Here is a 17,584-nt window from a genome sequence, read left to right as displayed (position 1 = left end):
CTTAATGGGGTGAAATTATTGCTCAGTGGTTGGAGCACTTAACTGCAGATCAAGCTCGCTGGTTAAAATTCCCCCTGTACTTCACGTGAATTTGGAAAATAATCTTCTGTTAAATGAATACGTTATTATTTCACTTGTACTACATGGTGCTTTGAAACAAATGCTCAATTTGTTGTCTGGTTTCTTTTTCCAAGTGTGTCACCTTCCTACAGCTGATGCTAATATCGGTATTTCCAGGGGGAATTGAATTGAATTTGAACGTTTAGATTTGCATCAACTCTGTTAAGGTAACAGCTGCCATTCAATGTCAATATGTCTAGACAGTGAGAGTTAAGTTACAACACAAAGTTCACAAACAAATGGTCTAACTAGGCAGTTGGCAAGAGCATGTTTCTACCAGACGCATGATGCACTCAGATACATATTTTTACATGATGAAGGTATTGGGACAGTTGGTGACAAAGTCATTGTTAAAAACATTTTATGTAACATGAAATGCCAAAGAGAACGGGACGCTATTGGTTATAACTCCTGTCACAAGTTCTGGGTGGGACTCGAGGACAAGGGAGAAAACTGAGAGACGGACAAAACGGACTGAACAGATTCCTGTATTCTTGGAATAAGCAGCAAACCTGAGCAGGTGAATGATCATGTGCATATGGCTCTTTAAATATATTTGATTGAATTAAACAATTACACTTATTCTCAGTATCGCAACTGTCGGTTTGGCTAACCTACTGCTAGCTACGGACATTATAGGCTCCACTAAGCAGCGAGCTGAATGATGCTGTGTTTTGTCGTGGTGTGCGGTGTTACAAAAGTTTTAATCTGTTTTGTAAAACCGGGTCAGAAAGGTCAATTGCTTTATTTTGAGTAAGTCATCTAGCAAAAATGTGGATATTGTTTGTATATTGCGTGTGAAATGTTAATTATTGCAGTTAGCCAAGCTAGTCTAGCTAGAGCTAGCCTTGCTATGAAAGTTGCCTGCTGATTCTGTCAACGTAACGGTTAGCATCACGGTCGGTGATGAGTAGGCTAGTTGAACATGACTGAAAAAGTTTGTCAAACCATTTAACGTTTTAGCTGGCTAGTCGTATCAATGACCGCATTTATCAAACCAACACCCGGCTTACCACAAACGCAACGTAGGGATTCATATTTTTCTTGGATTCTGTGTGTTAAACTAGGATGGAGGTATCAAGAAGAAGGAGTTTGCAGAAACACCTGGAGCCAGCAAGGCCACTACGCCGGTTCAATAATGTTGACCAGGGTAGCAAATATCATATTCCATCCATGGCTGATATGTATCTACACACATGCTAAATGTAGTCTTTTCTCATTGCAAAAATAGCCTACATGTTTGACATACTTTTGTTTCACACAGAGCCTTTTAGAAATATGGATACATTTGCATATCCACAGGTGGAAGACAAATCAGTGAGTGTCCTTTTAAATTATTTCTCAGATTATTGTTGTCCACTCAGCATTTTTGTAATGATCATCTATTGACCTATTTGTAAGATCAACAACATTGGAGTGGAACAATTCTACAAAATACTACAGCTCCACACACAAAATGAGGAGAAAAGTCATAAAGGTAAATCAGTATTTGGAAAGCAGTATTCTACTGCATCGTCTTCAAATTAAGCATCGGGAAAAGGTTTATCTTTTCCAAAGGACACACTTCAATCTGAGGTTAAAAATGGTCCACGGTTTTGTGATTTTAAAATGTTCTTTTTAGTCCGAATATGTTACAGTAGGGAGTTTCTGATTGAGTTGGCAAGCTCTCCAGTTGCCAAAAGGAAGCCTGATTTCTTACCTGAGCACCCTGTCGTTCTGGAAAAGGCGGTGAGTGTATAGGGTTGTACAGCATTTTGTTTTGTTTGTGTAATAAAATGAAGTGTCTAATAAAGTGTCTACAGAACTTGGTGTCTGTCCCTCACTCTAGATCCTGTCATGTATGTGTAGCTCTTAAGTAACCCAGGTTAATTTATTCTATAGAGAGATCCTGGTCTACCAAGGCTGGTGGAGAAGTGTGACAAGAGGTGGAATGAAGGAAATGTCATGTGAGTATAATTACTCATCTAGATTGTCAGAATTGACACCTGTGCTGAAAGTTGAAATGTAGGCGTTAAATGTGCCCATCACCTCTCTTACTTCCTATTACTTGTTCAAGTTCTGTCTTGTTTCCCTAAAACATCATTTCTAATGCACTGTCTGTCTAATGTACCTGACAAGATGAATAATTTGTTTATTAACGCCTATTTCTATTTTTAAGGTTGCCTAGCATGGATGAATTTTGACCCATGGTGCATTAGTACAGAAAAGCCTCTTGCGATGCATGTTTATATACATTTAGTTTTCTTTGAAGAGGGATCATAAATGGCATTTAGTCTGAGACTTAAAAGGATGATGACTATTATCAAAATGTTGCATTTGTATTGGAACTTGACAAAATGATTGGAACTGCCAGTGCTTTTGTGGAGTGGAGACACTAACATGACATAACAGACAAGCTTGCAAATGTTGCCTTGAAATAAATCTAATGTCATATTTGTATTCCCCCTGTACTGTGAAAAATATAAAACCATACCTGTCATTGCAGGATCAAATTACTAAGATTTGTAACTAACACAAGAGAAAGCAAGAAACTCAGACAAAACATTGGGGCAGGGACACAAGGGAACAGATTACTCACACTTAAGGCAACCCAAAAGACAATCTGACGAAGGGGGAACAGACAAAATAATACATTGTGTAGGGTGACTACAATGGACAACAGCTTTGTGATTACAAACAAGACAGATTTGTGGAGAGCTAGGAACCAGGGGAGAGAGGGAGGGGGACAAGACATGCCAACACCACAAACACAGAGAATTACAAAGAAACACAACAGGGAGGAAGGAATCTCACTAGAAACTAGGGGAAACACTGGGGACAATTCCATGTTTCCAGTCCTGTCCAGTATAGCTTTTATCTACCATAACTAGACCTCTCCAGAAAATAAGGCGTCACAAACTTGCATTGATAAGGCAACTGTGGAACCATTTGAAACCTGCCAAATTAGCCGACCCACGCATATGAGTGTTCTATGTTTATTTACTTTTTTGGGCTTGTGGAATGGAAAATGTTTTCATATTTAGAGTATTTGTTTGAATTTAATTGCATGTATTTTTGGTCATAAGCTAAGTTGTTATAAGGCATTTGCCTCTTTTGGTTCAGTCTGGTGGTAAGGCTTTTTTGGCCATTTGGTTCTGAAAAAGAGAGTGCTAATAGTCACAGTGCCATAAAAAATGCAACAAAAAAAAGTTTTGACTTTGTGGCAGAACTTTCCTATTCTACTGAAGGACATTGTTTGATTTGCCGTGTGTTGTATCCTGCGCTCAAGACATCAAAGAGTGGATTTTTATCTTGATCAAAATTGTTAATCTCTTTAAAGATTACTGTATATTATAATAGGCCTACCAGCCTGTGTAAGCATTCATTTTGAGGTGTTGCTTTAAAAATATTGGTTAATAAAATATGAATGTTTATGCATTGTCCTCCTATACGAAATTATTGTAAGATTGTGAGTCTATAAATTTCGCTGCTTTGCCATCTTTTTTATTTTCTGTTCTTTGTTCATTTCTGTCATTGAGAAAAGCGCTCAGGCAGTAACGCAAATTGACGCAAAGCCGATCGTACATGCTCAGTCAGTGGTCATTTGGGAGTGTGTAAACTGGGCTATAGCTGCTGCTCAGATCGCATAACCGAAGCTTTGCTGCTTGTGAACCGGTGTCACGTCCTATAGTGAAAACTACTTGGATATCTCCGGTTAGTGAACGTTGAGCATTTCCTGGAAAACGAGCATCAAATTGATAACCAACATTAGTGGAAAGGAAGTAACATTTGTTTCAGGTAACACTTTCTAGGTCATAGCCTACTCATGTAGGCTATTCAACAAAATAATCTAGAATGATTTACGTTGTTATTCCGTCTTGTTTAGGTAGCCCATTTGTATAGTAAAACCTCTGGTTTACCTTCGCACGAAAATGTCTATTAGTGCTATTACCATTGAAGATTTTTTGTTGTGCCAAATGATCGGATGTGTATTCTTATTTGATCGCATAGCAGTCAGTACTAGCGCTTATTAACAAAGAAACATTTATACATAGGTTACACCTGTCAAAGATGGTGCTCAACCGTAGGCTTATCTTCACTGCTAGACATCTCTCACGGATGTCATTATGTTGCCAACATTTTATTGGTTGACTGATATGGTCTAAAATAGCGATGTGGAGTTAGTTTCATATTCGACATTCAATATTCGTCTCACATTCGGGAAACGCTATTTTGCAGCGTCGGGTTAGGGACCGGGTTTAAACTACCCGTACAATTTTGAAAAATTATGACATAATATTTCTATGAATATAAAAGCTCAAACGGACACCAGATTATTCAAATAATTTCTGTTCTACTTCCACACCCACTCTATAATTTTTTTTTTATAATCGAAAATCGCTAATCTCTGAAAATAGCATGAAATCCACACTAATCTTAATTTATAATTTATAACTTCAAACTTGTTAAAAAAAATTACATTGACACCAGATTATTCTAATAATGTCTGGCCTTCCACACCCGTTACTTTTTCAATCTAAAATTTTTTTTAAAGAAAGAAATTGCTAATCTCTGAAAATAGCATTAAAGCCGTGCTAAACTAAATTCTGACCAATGGCCACACAGCTGCAGGTCAACCAGCAGCTAGTCTGTGGTTTGATTGTGACAGGATAACCAACGTGTATTTGCTTTTTACATCAATATGCTTTCCACCAAATGCATCACAGGACAGCCAGGGAGATGGACAGGAAGGGACCAGGACCTCTGTGTTGTCGTCATAGGAGATTAAAGTCAATTTGGGGACTTGGTCCCACATTGTCACACCAGCGACCAGTCCGATGTTCACAGCTCAATCCCCCCACACCACAGGGGAGGTGAGGTGGGCAACAGAGAGAAGAAAGTATAATTAGAGAATGCAAAGGGACAAATAACAGTTACAATTACAGTAAGGGTTAGGTCCCCACCAGTCAAGTGTGAATTAGTGCAGCAGTTAAGCAAACTAAAGAGTTTTTGATGTAGACCTAAATGCCAAGACAGCACCAGCCCCCTGAGAAGATATGGAGAAGGACTTTCGGTCCGCACCTAGGTGCTTCTGGAAAGCTGTCCGCCACCTCAGGAGGGGGAAGCGGGGGACCATCCAAGCTATGTACAGCAAAGATGGGACGCTGTTGACTTCAACTGAGGAGGTTGTTGGGCGGTGGAAGGAACACTTTGAAGACTCCTAAATCCCTCCATGTCCTCTAGGATGGAGGCAGAGCTGGATGGGGGATGTCTGGACAGGGAGTCAGGTGGCTGAGCGGTTAGGGAATCGGGCTAGCAATCTGAAGGTTGCCAGTTCAATTACCGGCCGTGCCAAATGACTTCACCCTACTTGCTTTGGGGGAATGTCCCTGTACTTACTGTAAGTCGCTCTGGATAAGAGCCAGATCGCATAAGAGCCACCACTCAGCCATCTGACTCACTGATATGTCTATGGCCGAGCGCATTTTCTCAAGAGCAACTGCAAGGGGTCTAATGACGACACAGCTATTTCATGATTGGCCAGACTCACACACGACAAGTTTGACGCGTGTTTTGTAATTAGTCTGACACCTTCAGTTTTGCCAACGCTCAAATCCGTAAAAAATGTGTTGAAGAAAGGGTTTTAGTCCGCCTCTTCACTAACGGAAAGACTAAGTTTAATTATAAATAAAGTAAAGTAAGCAAACAGCGCTTGATCGGCCATGACTGACGTCAACGCATCAAACCACGAGAATCTGGAATGTCCGACTTTACAGAGCCGTTTTCAACTCCTCCCCGACTGCAAGCGGCTACTCTCGCCGGTCGTTTCATGCAGCCGCAGTCCATGTCGAACGCACCTATTGTTAGAATACTCTGGTGTCCGTTTGAGGTTTTATATTCCTAGAAATATTATGAGTCCTAATTTCTCAAAATTGTACGGGTAGTTTAAACACGGTCCCTAACGCTAGCGTTTCCTGAATGTGAGACGAATGCTTAATGTCGATTATGAAACTAACTTCACCTCGCTGTTGAAGCTTCTGTCTAACTTGAAAATCCTTTCAGGAGAATGGCAACAGGCGATGATAAGAAAGACATGTGCAGGTGAGTTGTCGCTCACTATTTAGGCCTCCAGTAGACCACGTTAAGATAAAAGTTTCTGTAATTCATAAAAATAATAAAAATATCGAGTTCGTACATTTAAAATATATCAACAGTTGAATAGAGCTTCCTCTTAATTTTGTTTTAGCTCCCATGTAAATTGTTTAAAAATAATGGAAACTTCCTGTATAATGACTCGTGTAGCCTACAGTAAGGTCTATCAAGTTGGAGGCTGCACCATTTCCCTTTTATTGTGAACACGTAGCTGGCGCCAAAGAAAAAGTTTACACATGGAATATAAATGCTGTTCCTACAATTTCTGTTGAATGTTTCATTTTCAATTAACTGCTTATTTCTTATTTGAAGTACTGTCCATGTGCACAATCCGCATCTGGATGCAATGAAAGATGACATACTCTACCATTTCAATCTGGGAACCTCAACTCACGACCTACAAGCTATGTTTGGCGATGTTAAAGTAACAATTTCATTTCATCACATTATCGTGTGGGCAAACTTTAAAGATCGATTGCAGTATATTGCATGGCTTTTACATTGTCCCTTTAGGTGAGATCATGTTGCCCTTTTGTGTTTTTCTCATCCAAGTCAACCTGATCTTCTTTTGTGTTTGTGTCTCAGTTTGTGTGTGTTGGAGGCAGTCCCCGGAGGATGAAATTGTTCATTGAATACATTGCTGGCGAGCTGAGTTTTGAGGATCAGAAATCTGAGTTCCCAAACATTTGTGCTGGGACTGACCGCTATGCCATGTATAAAGTTGGCCCTGTGCTGTCTGTCAGTGTATGTAAAGACCTATGACTAACCATCTAAATTACTGTTGTGTCATAAGATTTTGAATTGAGACACATGAGGCACTATTATTATAGGATTTTCACACTTAGCCCAGGGCTGTCCTTAGCCCTAGGCTAAGAGTTGACCCTGGGATAACTTATCCCTGTTTCACACTGGCACCTCTTAGGCCTTTGTTTAGTTGATTTTCAGGGGATAACCCCACAAACTTGGGGCTAACCTTGGTCCAGAGCAGGGCCTGCAAGTCCTAGGCTGAAGTCGGGGTTAGCCCACTTTGGAATGTGCCAATGTGAACATTTTCTTAGTCTGGGACTCAGAACCTTCTAAGAATGCTTTTACATTTACATTTAGTCATTTATCAGATGCTCTTATCCAGAGCGACTTACAATAAGGGACATTCCCCCAAGGCAAGTAGGGTGAAGTGCCTTGCCCAAGGACACAACGTCATTTGGCACGGCCGGGAATCGAACTGGCAACCTTTAGATTAATAGCCCGATTCCCTAACTGCTCAGCCACCTGACTTAGCCTTGGGTTAAGTGCAGTGTGAAAAGCCTTGTGTTCAGAAGTACAATTGTAATAGGCTGTTGTTTGTTACATGCTTTATGTTTGCAGCATGGTATGGGGATCCCATCTATATCCATCATGTTACATGAACTCATCAAGCTCCTGCACCATGCACAGTGCACAGATGTTACCATCATGCGCATTGGGACCTCGGGTGGATTAGGTAAGTATAGCTGGCAATATTTAAAATGGAGCACTAGTAGTCAGTTTCCTCATAAAAAGCTTTAGACCTTGTCTTTTCTTTGAGTAACAATAACAATAATTGACTACATTGTTGGACCCTGGTTACAGTAAACACAATTCAGTGCTGTGATCAGTTTTGTTCTCCCGTTGTAGGCCTTGAACCAGGCACTGTGGTTGTCACCAAGGAGTCAGTGGATGCCTCATTCCTGCCCAAGTTCGAGCAGGTCATCCTGGGGAGGACAGTGGTTCGCAGCACCGACTTGGACCAGTGCCTGGCTGACGAGTTGTTGCAGTGCAGCAAGGACCTGGGCCTGTTTGACACGGTCGTTGGCAAAACCATGTGCACCATGGATTTCTATGAGGGTAGGAGGTCCATTGTACGCCCATGTTTTCCCCACAGTGTGTATTTATGAAGTTGTTGCATTTATTTGAATCTTTGTTGACAGTAATTGTTTGTGCATCCAGGACAAGCTCGTTTAGATGGAGCCTTCTGTTCCTACTCTGAGAAGGACAAGCAGGAGTACTTGGCCAAGGCGTATCAGTCTGGAGTCCGCAATATTGAGATGGAGTCCTCAGTGTTTGCTGCAATGTGCAAACTCAGTGGTTTACGAGGTAGGAATATACGAGCCCTTCACACTTTGAAATGTCATGTTTGTCACCCTCACTTTTATAATCCCTGTCACAGATTGTGGCAGACCAATCAATCAATCAAACTTTATTTATATAGCGCATTTAATACCAGAAGGCAACACAATGCGCTTCACAGAAGGGAGGGAGGGGGGGGGGATACAAACACTTATGTTTGACACTAATTTCAGAACAAACAGCCCCCCTACCTTTCAAGCCAAGCCAAACCTATGCACTTGTTAGGACCCACTTAGTCGAATACAAAATGGCACATCAGCAATTAGGCTTTGTGTTGCTTTGTATTATAAGCTTTATTGAAGTGACATTTTGAAGAGGAAAAGGCACAATAGTAATGGAGCTTTTGTTCTCTTGCTTTCGGAAGCTGCTGTCGTGTGTGTGACCCTGCTGGATAGACACAAAGGAGATCAGCTGACCAGCTCCCATGAAGTTCTTCACAACTACCAACAACGTCCACAAATACTGGTCGCCCACTTCATCAAGAAGATGTTGAATGCTTCTGGCCAAAGCTAGTATGTTGCTTGTTGGTAGGATGCTGTAACTAGGTATTTGCTGAAATTTGAAGCCTAGTGTTAGAGCATCCCAGGGAAATTATTAGTGTAGCCTGAATTTGATTTTATTATTCAATCACAATCATAAACACATTCCTAGATATTTATTGCTGCTCACTATATCTGTGATTATTATTATGAATGATTATTGCTTAGTGATTGGTAAAGAATGCAATTTATAGATTGGCAGAAATGGAACATAAGTTCCTCTTAAGTGTAACTGTGTTGGCCCATGACTAAGTGCAATTTTTTTTGAAAGAGGGTCTTTCAAAAAAAAGAAATTAGAAATTAGAGAGCTAAAAGTGACGTAGTAATTTTACAACCAGGGGTCTTACAGGGTTCTTCGGCTTTGTTGCTATTTACAATTAGGCTAATTATTGATTGAGTTAATGACAATCTCTTTTAAAGACTTCATGATAGGCTCCCATGGTGTAGATTGTTTTAGAGTGTTGTACTTCTTAATCCTACCCTTCTGTTTATCCAAGCAAATTGTCAGGTGAAATTAAGAATTCAGCTCCTGAAGTCCAATTCTACTAGATGGTGTTGTAGACTTATTATAAAAGGATTATTACAGGTGCCTCATTTTCAAATCTACCTCTGTTTGCCCAAGTTCACCAAAAGCTTTAAATGTAAAGTAAGTTATTCTATAGATTGTTGCATTCTGTGACATACTGTTAACACAAACCGCTATTGAACAAAATAACGTGTCCTGCCCGAGTATTTTATTAATCATAAAGCAATGTAATCTTCATGTTATTCATGCAAAAAGATGTCTATAATGATCTCAAATAAATACATATATACATACAGTATATTTATACATATATATATATAATGTCTAATAAAAAAAATATTTCCTGCAAAACTTGTGTGTAGTTGTGATCACTACAGAGGTTGTCATTAATCATATCTGCCTTCCACATCGTGTGTAGTCGCTTATATCTTGCTCATGCTCTATACTACTGTGGATCTATGCTTTAGGGGAATCTGACCTATGCCATACATTGCATTGTGCTGTCAAGTCAATCCGCAGCTTCCACCAACAAGGATGCTCAATAATCCTTTTCATGGCCCCTCATTTACAAAGTTACGGTAGGTTTGGTGAACCCGATACGCGCTCTAAAGCACGCAATGTGCGATATTTCAAATAAAGAATTAAAGTGGGTCTAGTTTTGTGAGTACTTTCCGCTATTAAACCGTATAAACTATGTAAAAAAATTCACTGCCATTGGTTGTAGGACGTATGCTTTTCTTGATTCGCGTCAAGATACAGAGAGTTTCCAATCTGCTAGTGCGGAGTCATAATCATAGGCGATTCTAGGTTATAAACGGGGTGCAAAGGGTAGTGACATTTACTTTGTTTACGAAAATATGCTCAAAATTAATAGTAGATTTTGAAAATTAAAACGAATCATTAGAATACAACGAATCATGAGTATACAACTCTGACATCACTTTAAAATGTTCCAAAATCATTTAATCGTTTTTTTTTTATTATTGGAAAATAATTTGTTTTCATCCCAACAGTAGGGGGTGCAAATTCACCCCCTGCACCCGAGGTAAAATCGCCTATGGTCATAATTCAACCCTCCCATCTTCAGCTCGGACTCTCATCCAAGCCGGTCTTATTCGCTGACTCAGTGCCTTAAACAGCATTATCTCCCAACTTGACCAGTCCTGCAACGTCCGCTGCTAAAGAGAAAAAGCCATGGCCAAAACAGCAATTGGTAAGATGATTGAATTTAAATAACAGTACCTACAATGTACGATCGTCTCAGACACCTGCATCTATCCATGGAAACCTTTTTCTTTGACTACACTGTTGAGGCCTGGGATCTGTACAGGACATGTAAATAATTATTGACATGCAAATCTTTTATAAACGATGCCGTAGACATTATTGTCGGCTGTTTTGAAAAGAGAATTTGCCCTACAATTTGAGGTTTTGACGGGGGTATTAGAGCAAGAGGGTATTACAGTCTCTCAGAATCGGAGTAGGCGTTGTCCGTAGGCTTGCTTATTTCTGCAAGACGATTAAGAAATATTTGATCAAATCAAATCAGATATATTTTGTTTACATGATCGTGATCCCGTATAAAACCTTTCCGATGTTTTATGCACGATGCTGCACCTGCCACTTTGATTCAGCGGCTGATCTAGCAGCATAATGCAGAAAGACCCCACCCAAGACGCCGGTTGCCTAAAGCCTAACCGACCATTCAAAGAAAACTTACAAAGACTCAGATCATTTATTTTCATTTAACGTCAACGCGACGTTCTGGGGTCAGAATGTAGATCAATTTCGTTGTATTATATTGAACGAAACTAGGCTTAATGTAAGCTATAGGATAAATGTACTGTTTTCACACGTTTATTTTTCTGGATTGAAATCACCCATAGATACCCTACAACTTGAACTCGGACAAAATAGTCATGACAGACCCTTATTTGGGATTATTATAGACCTAATTTTGAAAACTCTGATTAAGACATTTATCATATTAAATTCTTAAATATTTATATATGTCTCAAGTAATAATCTGGATGCTCTGTAGTGGAATAAGACAACATTGTCTTGTCTTTGTTTCCCATTGATAGACCTATCTCAGTAAACCTGTGACAGATATTGATGACTCACTGCATTATACCAGATGTTGACTCACTTTAGGTTCTCTCACGGAAAACATCCTCTTGAAACAATGTCATTTTATGATGCTATGCATGTGTTGCTAACACATCTCTTTTGTCACAAAGCTACTGACGTTTTGGAGCACGGTGCTTCCGTGTGATTGGTCAAAGTGGCCTATCTGTAGGGAGGCAGGCTGGGTTGAGTTGTGGCATGCAGGTGTAGCAGGCCAGCGGGCAGCTGGGTGGGAGGTGGTCCAGCCCTGCAGTAAGCTAGCTGTCCACACTGGCCTTTGCAGTTGTGTCTAATCAGTATTGACTGTCTGCAGTCCCCTCTGGATAGAGATATGTTGCTGGTGAAGTGAATGGGCTGAGTAATACCTAGTGGGGATACTGTCCATGGTGGTTAGAGGTTTACTGTGGTGGTGTAATGGAGGAGGAGATTAAGGTTAATGTTTAGGACTAAGGTCTTTAGTATGAGATGTAAAAACAAGAAGTGGCCACCAAACCTGAGGACCACCAGAATGTATAAAACTATGTAGCCTTCAATAAATGTTGCCTTTAATGTCCTTCTTTACAGTAATTATTTTTAGTGTAGATGTACATGTATTCATGCAGAAATATATTCTTAATAAATTATATGAACCTTCTAGCTTTATTTGTAGATTTATGTGTGGGGATGGCCATAAAACTCTATGAAATCCCCCCCCCAGCAATGCTATTTCCAATTCAAATAAATCATAATGAGGTGCCATAATGTGGACTGGAATCAAACTGACAAGTCTTATGTGTTTGTATTCCCACAGCATACAAAGAGAAGATGAAGGAGTTGTCTGTCCTCTCCCTCATCTGCTCCTGCTTCTATCCAGAGTCCCAGAAACTTGTCTGTGAATTTGAAGGTAAGACTCAGGTCAAGCTCCTTTCTCAACACAGATGCAAAGACTGCGTGTCGTCTGTTCTTTCCCATACCAGATGACTGTAATCTCTACCTGCTGTCATCCCAAAACTGCTTACTAATGCTGGCTTGTTTTGCAGACATGGAGGTGAAGCCTATCAACAAGCGAGCATCAGGCCAGGCCTTCGAGGTTATCCTGAAGCCCCCCTCCCCAGTGTCAGAAACGGCCCACAGCATCACCATGCCTCCCAAGAAGGATATCTCTCTGGATGACATCCAGAAGAAGCTGGAGGCTGCTGAGGACCGCCGAAGGGTAACCACACTTTGCTGACCTCCAGGGGAGGATTATCCCAGACTTGATCCTGTTTCTATAAAGTTTTTGTTTAAGTGCATCTACAAATACTGTGTGTGTGTCATGTGGTTTTGGCTCTAGAGTATGGAGGTGGTGAGGGTTAAATAGATGGTTCCTTTCATATGGTGCCCCTGTCCCATGTGTCAGTCCCAGGAGGCCCAGGTGCTGAAAGCCTTGGCGGAGAAGAGGGAGCACGAGAGGGAGGTGCTGCTGAAGGCCATGGAGGAGAACAGCAACTTCAGCAAGATGGCAGAGGAGAAGCTCACCCAGAAGATGCTGCAGATCAAGGAGAACCGCAAGGCCCAGCTGGCAGCCATGCTGGAGCGTCTGCAGGAGAAGGTGAGATTTTGAGATCATGGACCTGTCACCAGCCACTGAGCGTCCTCAGGGTTGAGGTGTACAGCAATAGTCATAATCGGAAGTGGACGAGTGAAAAAACAACAAAAACATGTCAAGAGTTCTTCTGGTAAACTGTAGAAGGATAGCAGTGATTCATCAGTTTGTAACCTTGCAATAGCATTCAGTCACACCACTATTATGGTCACATGGAAATCCATCATGTGCTGTCCATCTTCTGCTGTGCTGTTCTGTTGTGACCTTCTCACCTGCTCTGCCTGTGTCTGCAGGAGAGACATGCAGAGGTGGTGCGCAGGAACAAGGAGCTGAGGGAAGAGCTGACAGCGTGAGCCTCACCTCACCCTGACCTCAATCAACAGCCCACGCCCTTCCATCCCTCCCAAACCCTAGCCTCTCCAGAAAAGACCCAGAGCCCTATAGGGAGGAAAATTTCACCACCACACTCTACCCCCTCAATATTTACACACACCCCTCTCTCAGTATTATCAGTGGAAATGAATGAATTTCTTGAATTTAAAGGGAACAAACATTGCCGTTACTATGTAAATACTTGATTTATCTATCTATCTATCTATTGATCAATCGATCTATCTATATCTATCGATCTATCAATCTGATTTCTCTCTCTCTCTCTCCCTCTCCCTCTCGCTCTCTCTATCTATCTATCATGTGTGAATGGTAGGTAGTGCAAACAAATAGTTTAGTTGTACAGCCCTGTGCAATTTCAAATGTTTTGTTTGTTATGCTCAAGCACTTGGTCTTTAAATTTCAATCTGCAGCAGTTTCTTGTGAAAGGCTTTGGTGTTGTGAATTGGTCATTAGCTGACGTTTACAGTGTTCCCTGATGATGTCAGTTTCTGTGTCTTTGTGAAGACTACAAATGGGTGGAGTGCTCAGACTTTAGACTACTACAGACATCACCGTATCCCATTTTAGCTCTGCACACACACCAAACACATGCTATCAACGCACATATCTGTGCTTATCAAACTTGCAGAGTGAAATATCAACCCATCCTGACATGGGCTTGATAAACAATAGGTGCTTTATTGTCTGGAAGAATGTGTACCCCGGTCTACAGTAATTGGAGATGAAATTTCCTGAATGTTATGTCATCATACTGGCATGATAAATGACATTTTAACCCATGAAATATGCTGTTGCCCTTACCTTGATATTACGTAATAGTGTGAACAGTGTGTCTGTGTGTGTGCGTGTGATGGTATTCTTCAGGTGGACTATCAGTTGCATATTTTCCCTGTATTAGTAAGATAGAGAATGACTGAAATTATTATCCATATTCGGCACACTTAGTCATTTAGATTTTTTTATATGCCACAATGATCTGCCTGCTTCCCCTGCTGCCTGTATTGGTCTAATTCATATTTCCCTGCGAAAACTTTGCTGAATAAGGGTTAGGGGTTCTGGTACATGGCATGCTCCATCACATACTTTTCTGTGCTGAAAGACAAGAAAAAGATTTAACTGCCAAATAAAAGAACCAATTACCTACCCAGATTGAATATTGTGGTGTTAGTTGATGAATTAATTCTCAGACACCTTGATTTTTTAATCATTCTCAACATTTGCAACAGTTAGTGCATTTCTCTGCAACACACAATGGATTACTTGCAAAAGCCCGTAACTTGCTCAAAGTAAATATTTATGTGTCCTTGTGTCATTCTTCACAAACAAGATGGTCGAAATGCTTAGGCATGTCAATGACAGTGTATTCTGTAAGTAGTTTCTAATGTAAACTATGGCTAAGATGTTGATAACAAGTGAAAATGTAAATTAAAATATATCAATTGCAACAGAACAAAGTTACACATTATTTATTGTATGTGGGAGATTGATTGCAAGAGATTGGATGGATTCACATTTATGCTTTTGCTGTTTGTCCTGTTGACAGACCATGCCATTGGAATACAGAAAAAATATTTTACAGCACTACATAGCACAAAGGGAAAAAATTACAAAATTAGTAGAAATGTAAACATGGAAGTGCTGTAAGGGGAATTACAATCACGGATGACAACTGTTTCAACCATCAAGTATTACTGTAACTTAGGGTTGGGCGATATGGGTAAAAAATAGTGCTGTCAGTTAAACGCGTTATTAACGGCGTTAACGCAAACCCATTTTAACGGCGTCAATTATTTTATCGCCAGATTAACGTTATTTTTGGCCTAGCAAACTTTGTAGTTTTTATCACATACTGTTGCAACAACTACTGACGTTAGAATAACTACAACACCACACCGGATCTAGCTAGACCGGAAACAAAATAACAGGCATGCCGCACACACTTGTTTGGGTTTGCGAGCCGACTAAAGAGTATAGGCTAAAGTTGAGTGGATGGCGAGTGCGAGACGCCGAAATGGATGCCAATAAGATTCTGAATGGAAAGTTTACTTTAAAAAAGTTGCCAAATGGTTCCATTGACAAGACCAAAGTGATCGGTGTGTTTTGTCGTTGTGAACTGGGCTATCATCGCAGCACGTTAAAGAATATATTGTGCTTATTAAAGTTATGCATTGTGCTTATTAAAGTTATGAACTTAGAAGTGTGCTCAGGCTTAAACATTGGGTCTCACACTGAGTGTGGGAAGCAGGCTGTTATTTGTGTCTCTATCTCTTCATTTTCAGAAACAACCTTGAAACTGGGTGGAGATGGCACCCGAGCAGGTGGGACGCGTAGGCAAGAACAACTCCCTGATGCACGAGAGAACAAGCTCAACCCTTTTTTGATACTTGTGTTTTCAATTGCATTGTATATGATATGCTGGGGCAGGGAAAGATAGCCAGTTGGACGTCGTGAACCAGCCCAAACTCTGTTGCGAGTAGGGAAACGTAGACAACCCCAGAGCTCTGTACTTGTTGATTTCCAACTGCTGCATTAAAGCTGATATTATGGGACCTCTGCGACTCCAGACCACTCTTTCTAGAACACAGATTTGTGTCATTGAATACTATCATTACATATTGGAATAGACACATAGATATATGAATCCTTCAAATGGTGACCCCGACGCTGAAAAGAGGGAGTCCAGAGGGTTCCGGCCCGACCAACAGATCGGGAGAAAGACCCATACACCGGTACGAGGAGGCAGACGTAATCGTCAGAGGCGCCTCAACATTTAAAAAAAAGGTAAGCAGACACCTGTTAATTCAAAGTACTGCTATTCGGAACTGAGAACCAAATTTAGACGATTACTATGTTTCATCGTACCTAGTCAAACCAACAGTGGTGGGAAATCAACCGTTTTTGTGTTTTGTCTTTGTCAAGGGGAGGTTAGAGTCCTCTCCAAAAGGGTGGAAGTCCCTACACGTGTTTTGTCCTTGTCAAGGAGAGGTTAGAGTCCTCTTCAAATGGGTGAGAGTCCTAACACGTGGTTTGTCTTTGTCAAAGAGAGGTTAGAGTCCTCTTCAAAGAGGGTGAGAGTCCCTGTAGGCCTACGTGTTTTGTGTTTATAAAAAAGGAGAGGGTTGAATCCACTCCAAGGGTTATAGTCCCTGAACTTGTTTTGTGTAAAGGGTTAGAGTCCCTGAGGTTAAGTGTCCTCTAAAGTCCTAAAAAGGGTTAGAGTCCCTGAGGTTAAGTGTCCTCTAAAGTCCTAAAAGGGTTAGAGTCCCTGAACGTGTTCTGTGTTGAATAAAAATAGATAGGAGTGTGGTGTGGTTTTTTCTTTACACCAAGAAGTTACAGAAATCCCGAGGAGAGATGGAGAAAGGTGGGGGCTAAAAGAGCCCTGTTACTTGAGATCTTACAAAGGTGATCCCAGAGGGTATAGTTCTGCATAATTATGTGAGTATTAATGCTGATAGATGTGTTCGTTTAGATGAATCCCAAGTTTGGTGGTTAACAAATGCGTGATCAACATTTGTTATAATTCCTAGCCAAACAGGGAGGTTTTTTGAAGCCTTTCCGACCAGAACTTGGATTTATAGGCGGAAAATCTGTGATGTGTGATGGTATTCAGTAAAAATGCAGAAATTGAACCCCTGGTTTATAGATTGGTTCTAATACAATTGGAAGAGTTATACTAGAGCAAACCAGCTGTGTTGGTCAAAGAATGGTTTGAGGAAATGTATGTGAAAAATTATGAGGAAGCAATTGGAAAGGTATATGGATAACATTTTAAGTCAAAATAGTAAAATCTAGGGTTTTTAAGAGTTTTGATAAAGGTATTAGATGTAATTTGGTTAAAAATGAGAAAGCGAAAATAACTAAATGTACTTTTATTTGGAGTTTAATTGTAATTTGGTTTTAAGTTTTATTTGAGAGTTTTATCAGAGCCTGGCATACTGTTTGGGATAAACAGTTAGGCTGTGATAATGTTGTATTAATAAATGGTATTAGTGCATGAAGAGGGTTATTATAACATTCAGTTCTGAATATAATTTG

The 17,584-nt window shown here is 40.4% G+C and overlaps 3 protein-coding genes across 4 annotated transcripts; all 3 read left to right on the top strand.

Moving 5' to 3' along the window:
• The first annotated feature begins 566 nt into the window (after window positions 1–566).
• gra (granulito) lies at window positions 567–3,527 on the top strand. The gene is made up of 7 exons (XM_067238511.1): window positions 567–640; window positions 1,188–1,270; window positions 1,385–1,437; window positions 1,522–1,597; window positions 1,742–1,848; window positions 2,002–2,066; window positions 2,279–3,527. The coding sequence occupies exons 2-7, from the start codon at window positions 1,189–1,191 to the stop codon at window positions 2,301–2,303; spliced, it is 408 nt and encodes a 135-aa protein (XP_067094612.1). The 5' UTR covers window positions 567–640; window position 1,188; the 3' UTR covers window positions 2,304–3,527.
• Window positions 3,528–3,750: 223 nt separating this feature from the next.
• Window positions 3,751–9,803, top strand: upp1 (uridine phosphorylase 1). 2 transcript variants are annotated; one of them, XM_067237698.1, is made up of 8 exons: window positions 3,751–3,897; window positions 6,163–6,201; window positions 6,565–6,676; window positions 6,838–6,996; window positions 7,618–7,732; window positions 7,906–8,115; window positions 8,218–8,364; window positions 8,762–9,803. In XM_067237698.1, exons 2-8 carry the CDS (start codon window positions 6,167–6,169, stop codon window positions 8,908–8,910), a joined length of 927 nt encoding a protein of 308 aa, XP_067093799.1. In that variant the 5' UTR covers window positions 3,751–3,897; window positions 6,163–6,166; the 3' UTR covers window positions 8,911–9,803. The 2 variants fall into 2 exon arrangements, with proteins under 2 accessions (XP_067093799.1, XP_067093800.1); XM_067237699.1 differs by having other exon boundaries at window positions 3,832–3,897; window positions 6,177–6,201.
• Window positions 9,804–10,542: 739 nt separating this feature from the next.
• stmn2a (stathmin 2a) lies at window positions 10,543–14,695 on the top strand. The gene is made up of 5 exons (XM_067237700.1): window positions 10,543–10,675; window positions 12,380–12,472; window positions 12,609–12,781; window positions 12,968–13,159; window positions 13,447–14,695. The coding sequence occupies exons 1-5, from the start codon at window positions 10,657–10,659 to the stop codon at window positions 13,504–13,506; spliced, it is 537 nt and encodes a 178-aa protein (XP_067093801.1). The 5' UTR covers window positions 10,543–10,656; the 3' UTR covers window positions 13,507–14,695.
• Window positions 14,696–17,584: the final 2,889 nt, after the last annotated feature.

The sequence above is a fragment of the Osmerus mordax genome, chromosome 6 (genome assembly GCF_038355195.1).
Source record: "Osmerus mordax isolate fOsmMor3 chromosome 6, fOsmMor3.pri, whole genome shotgun sequence".
Classification (NCBI taxonomy): domain Eukaryota; kingdom Metazoa; phylum Chordata; class Actinopteri; order Osmeriformes; family Osmeridae; genus Osmerus; species Osmerus mordax.
This window is presented reverse-complemented; position numbering and strand designations above follow the sequence as displayed.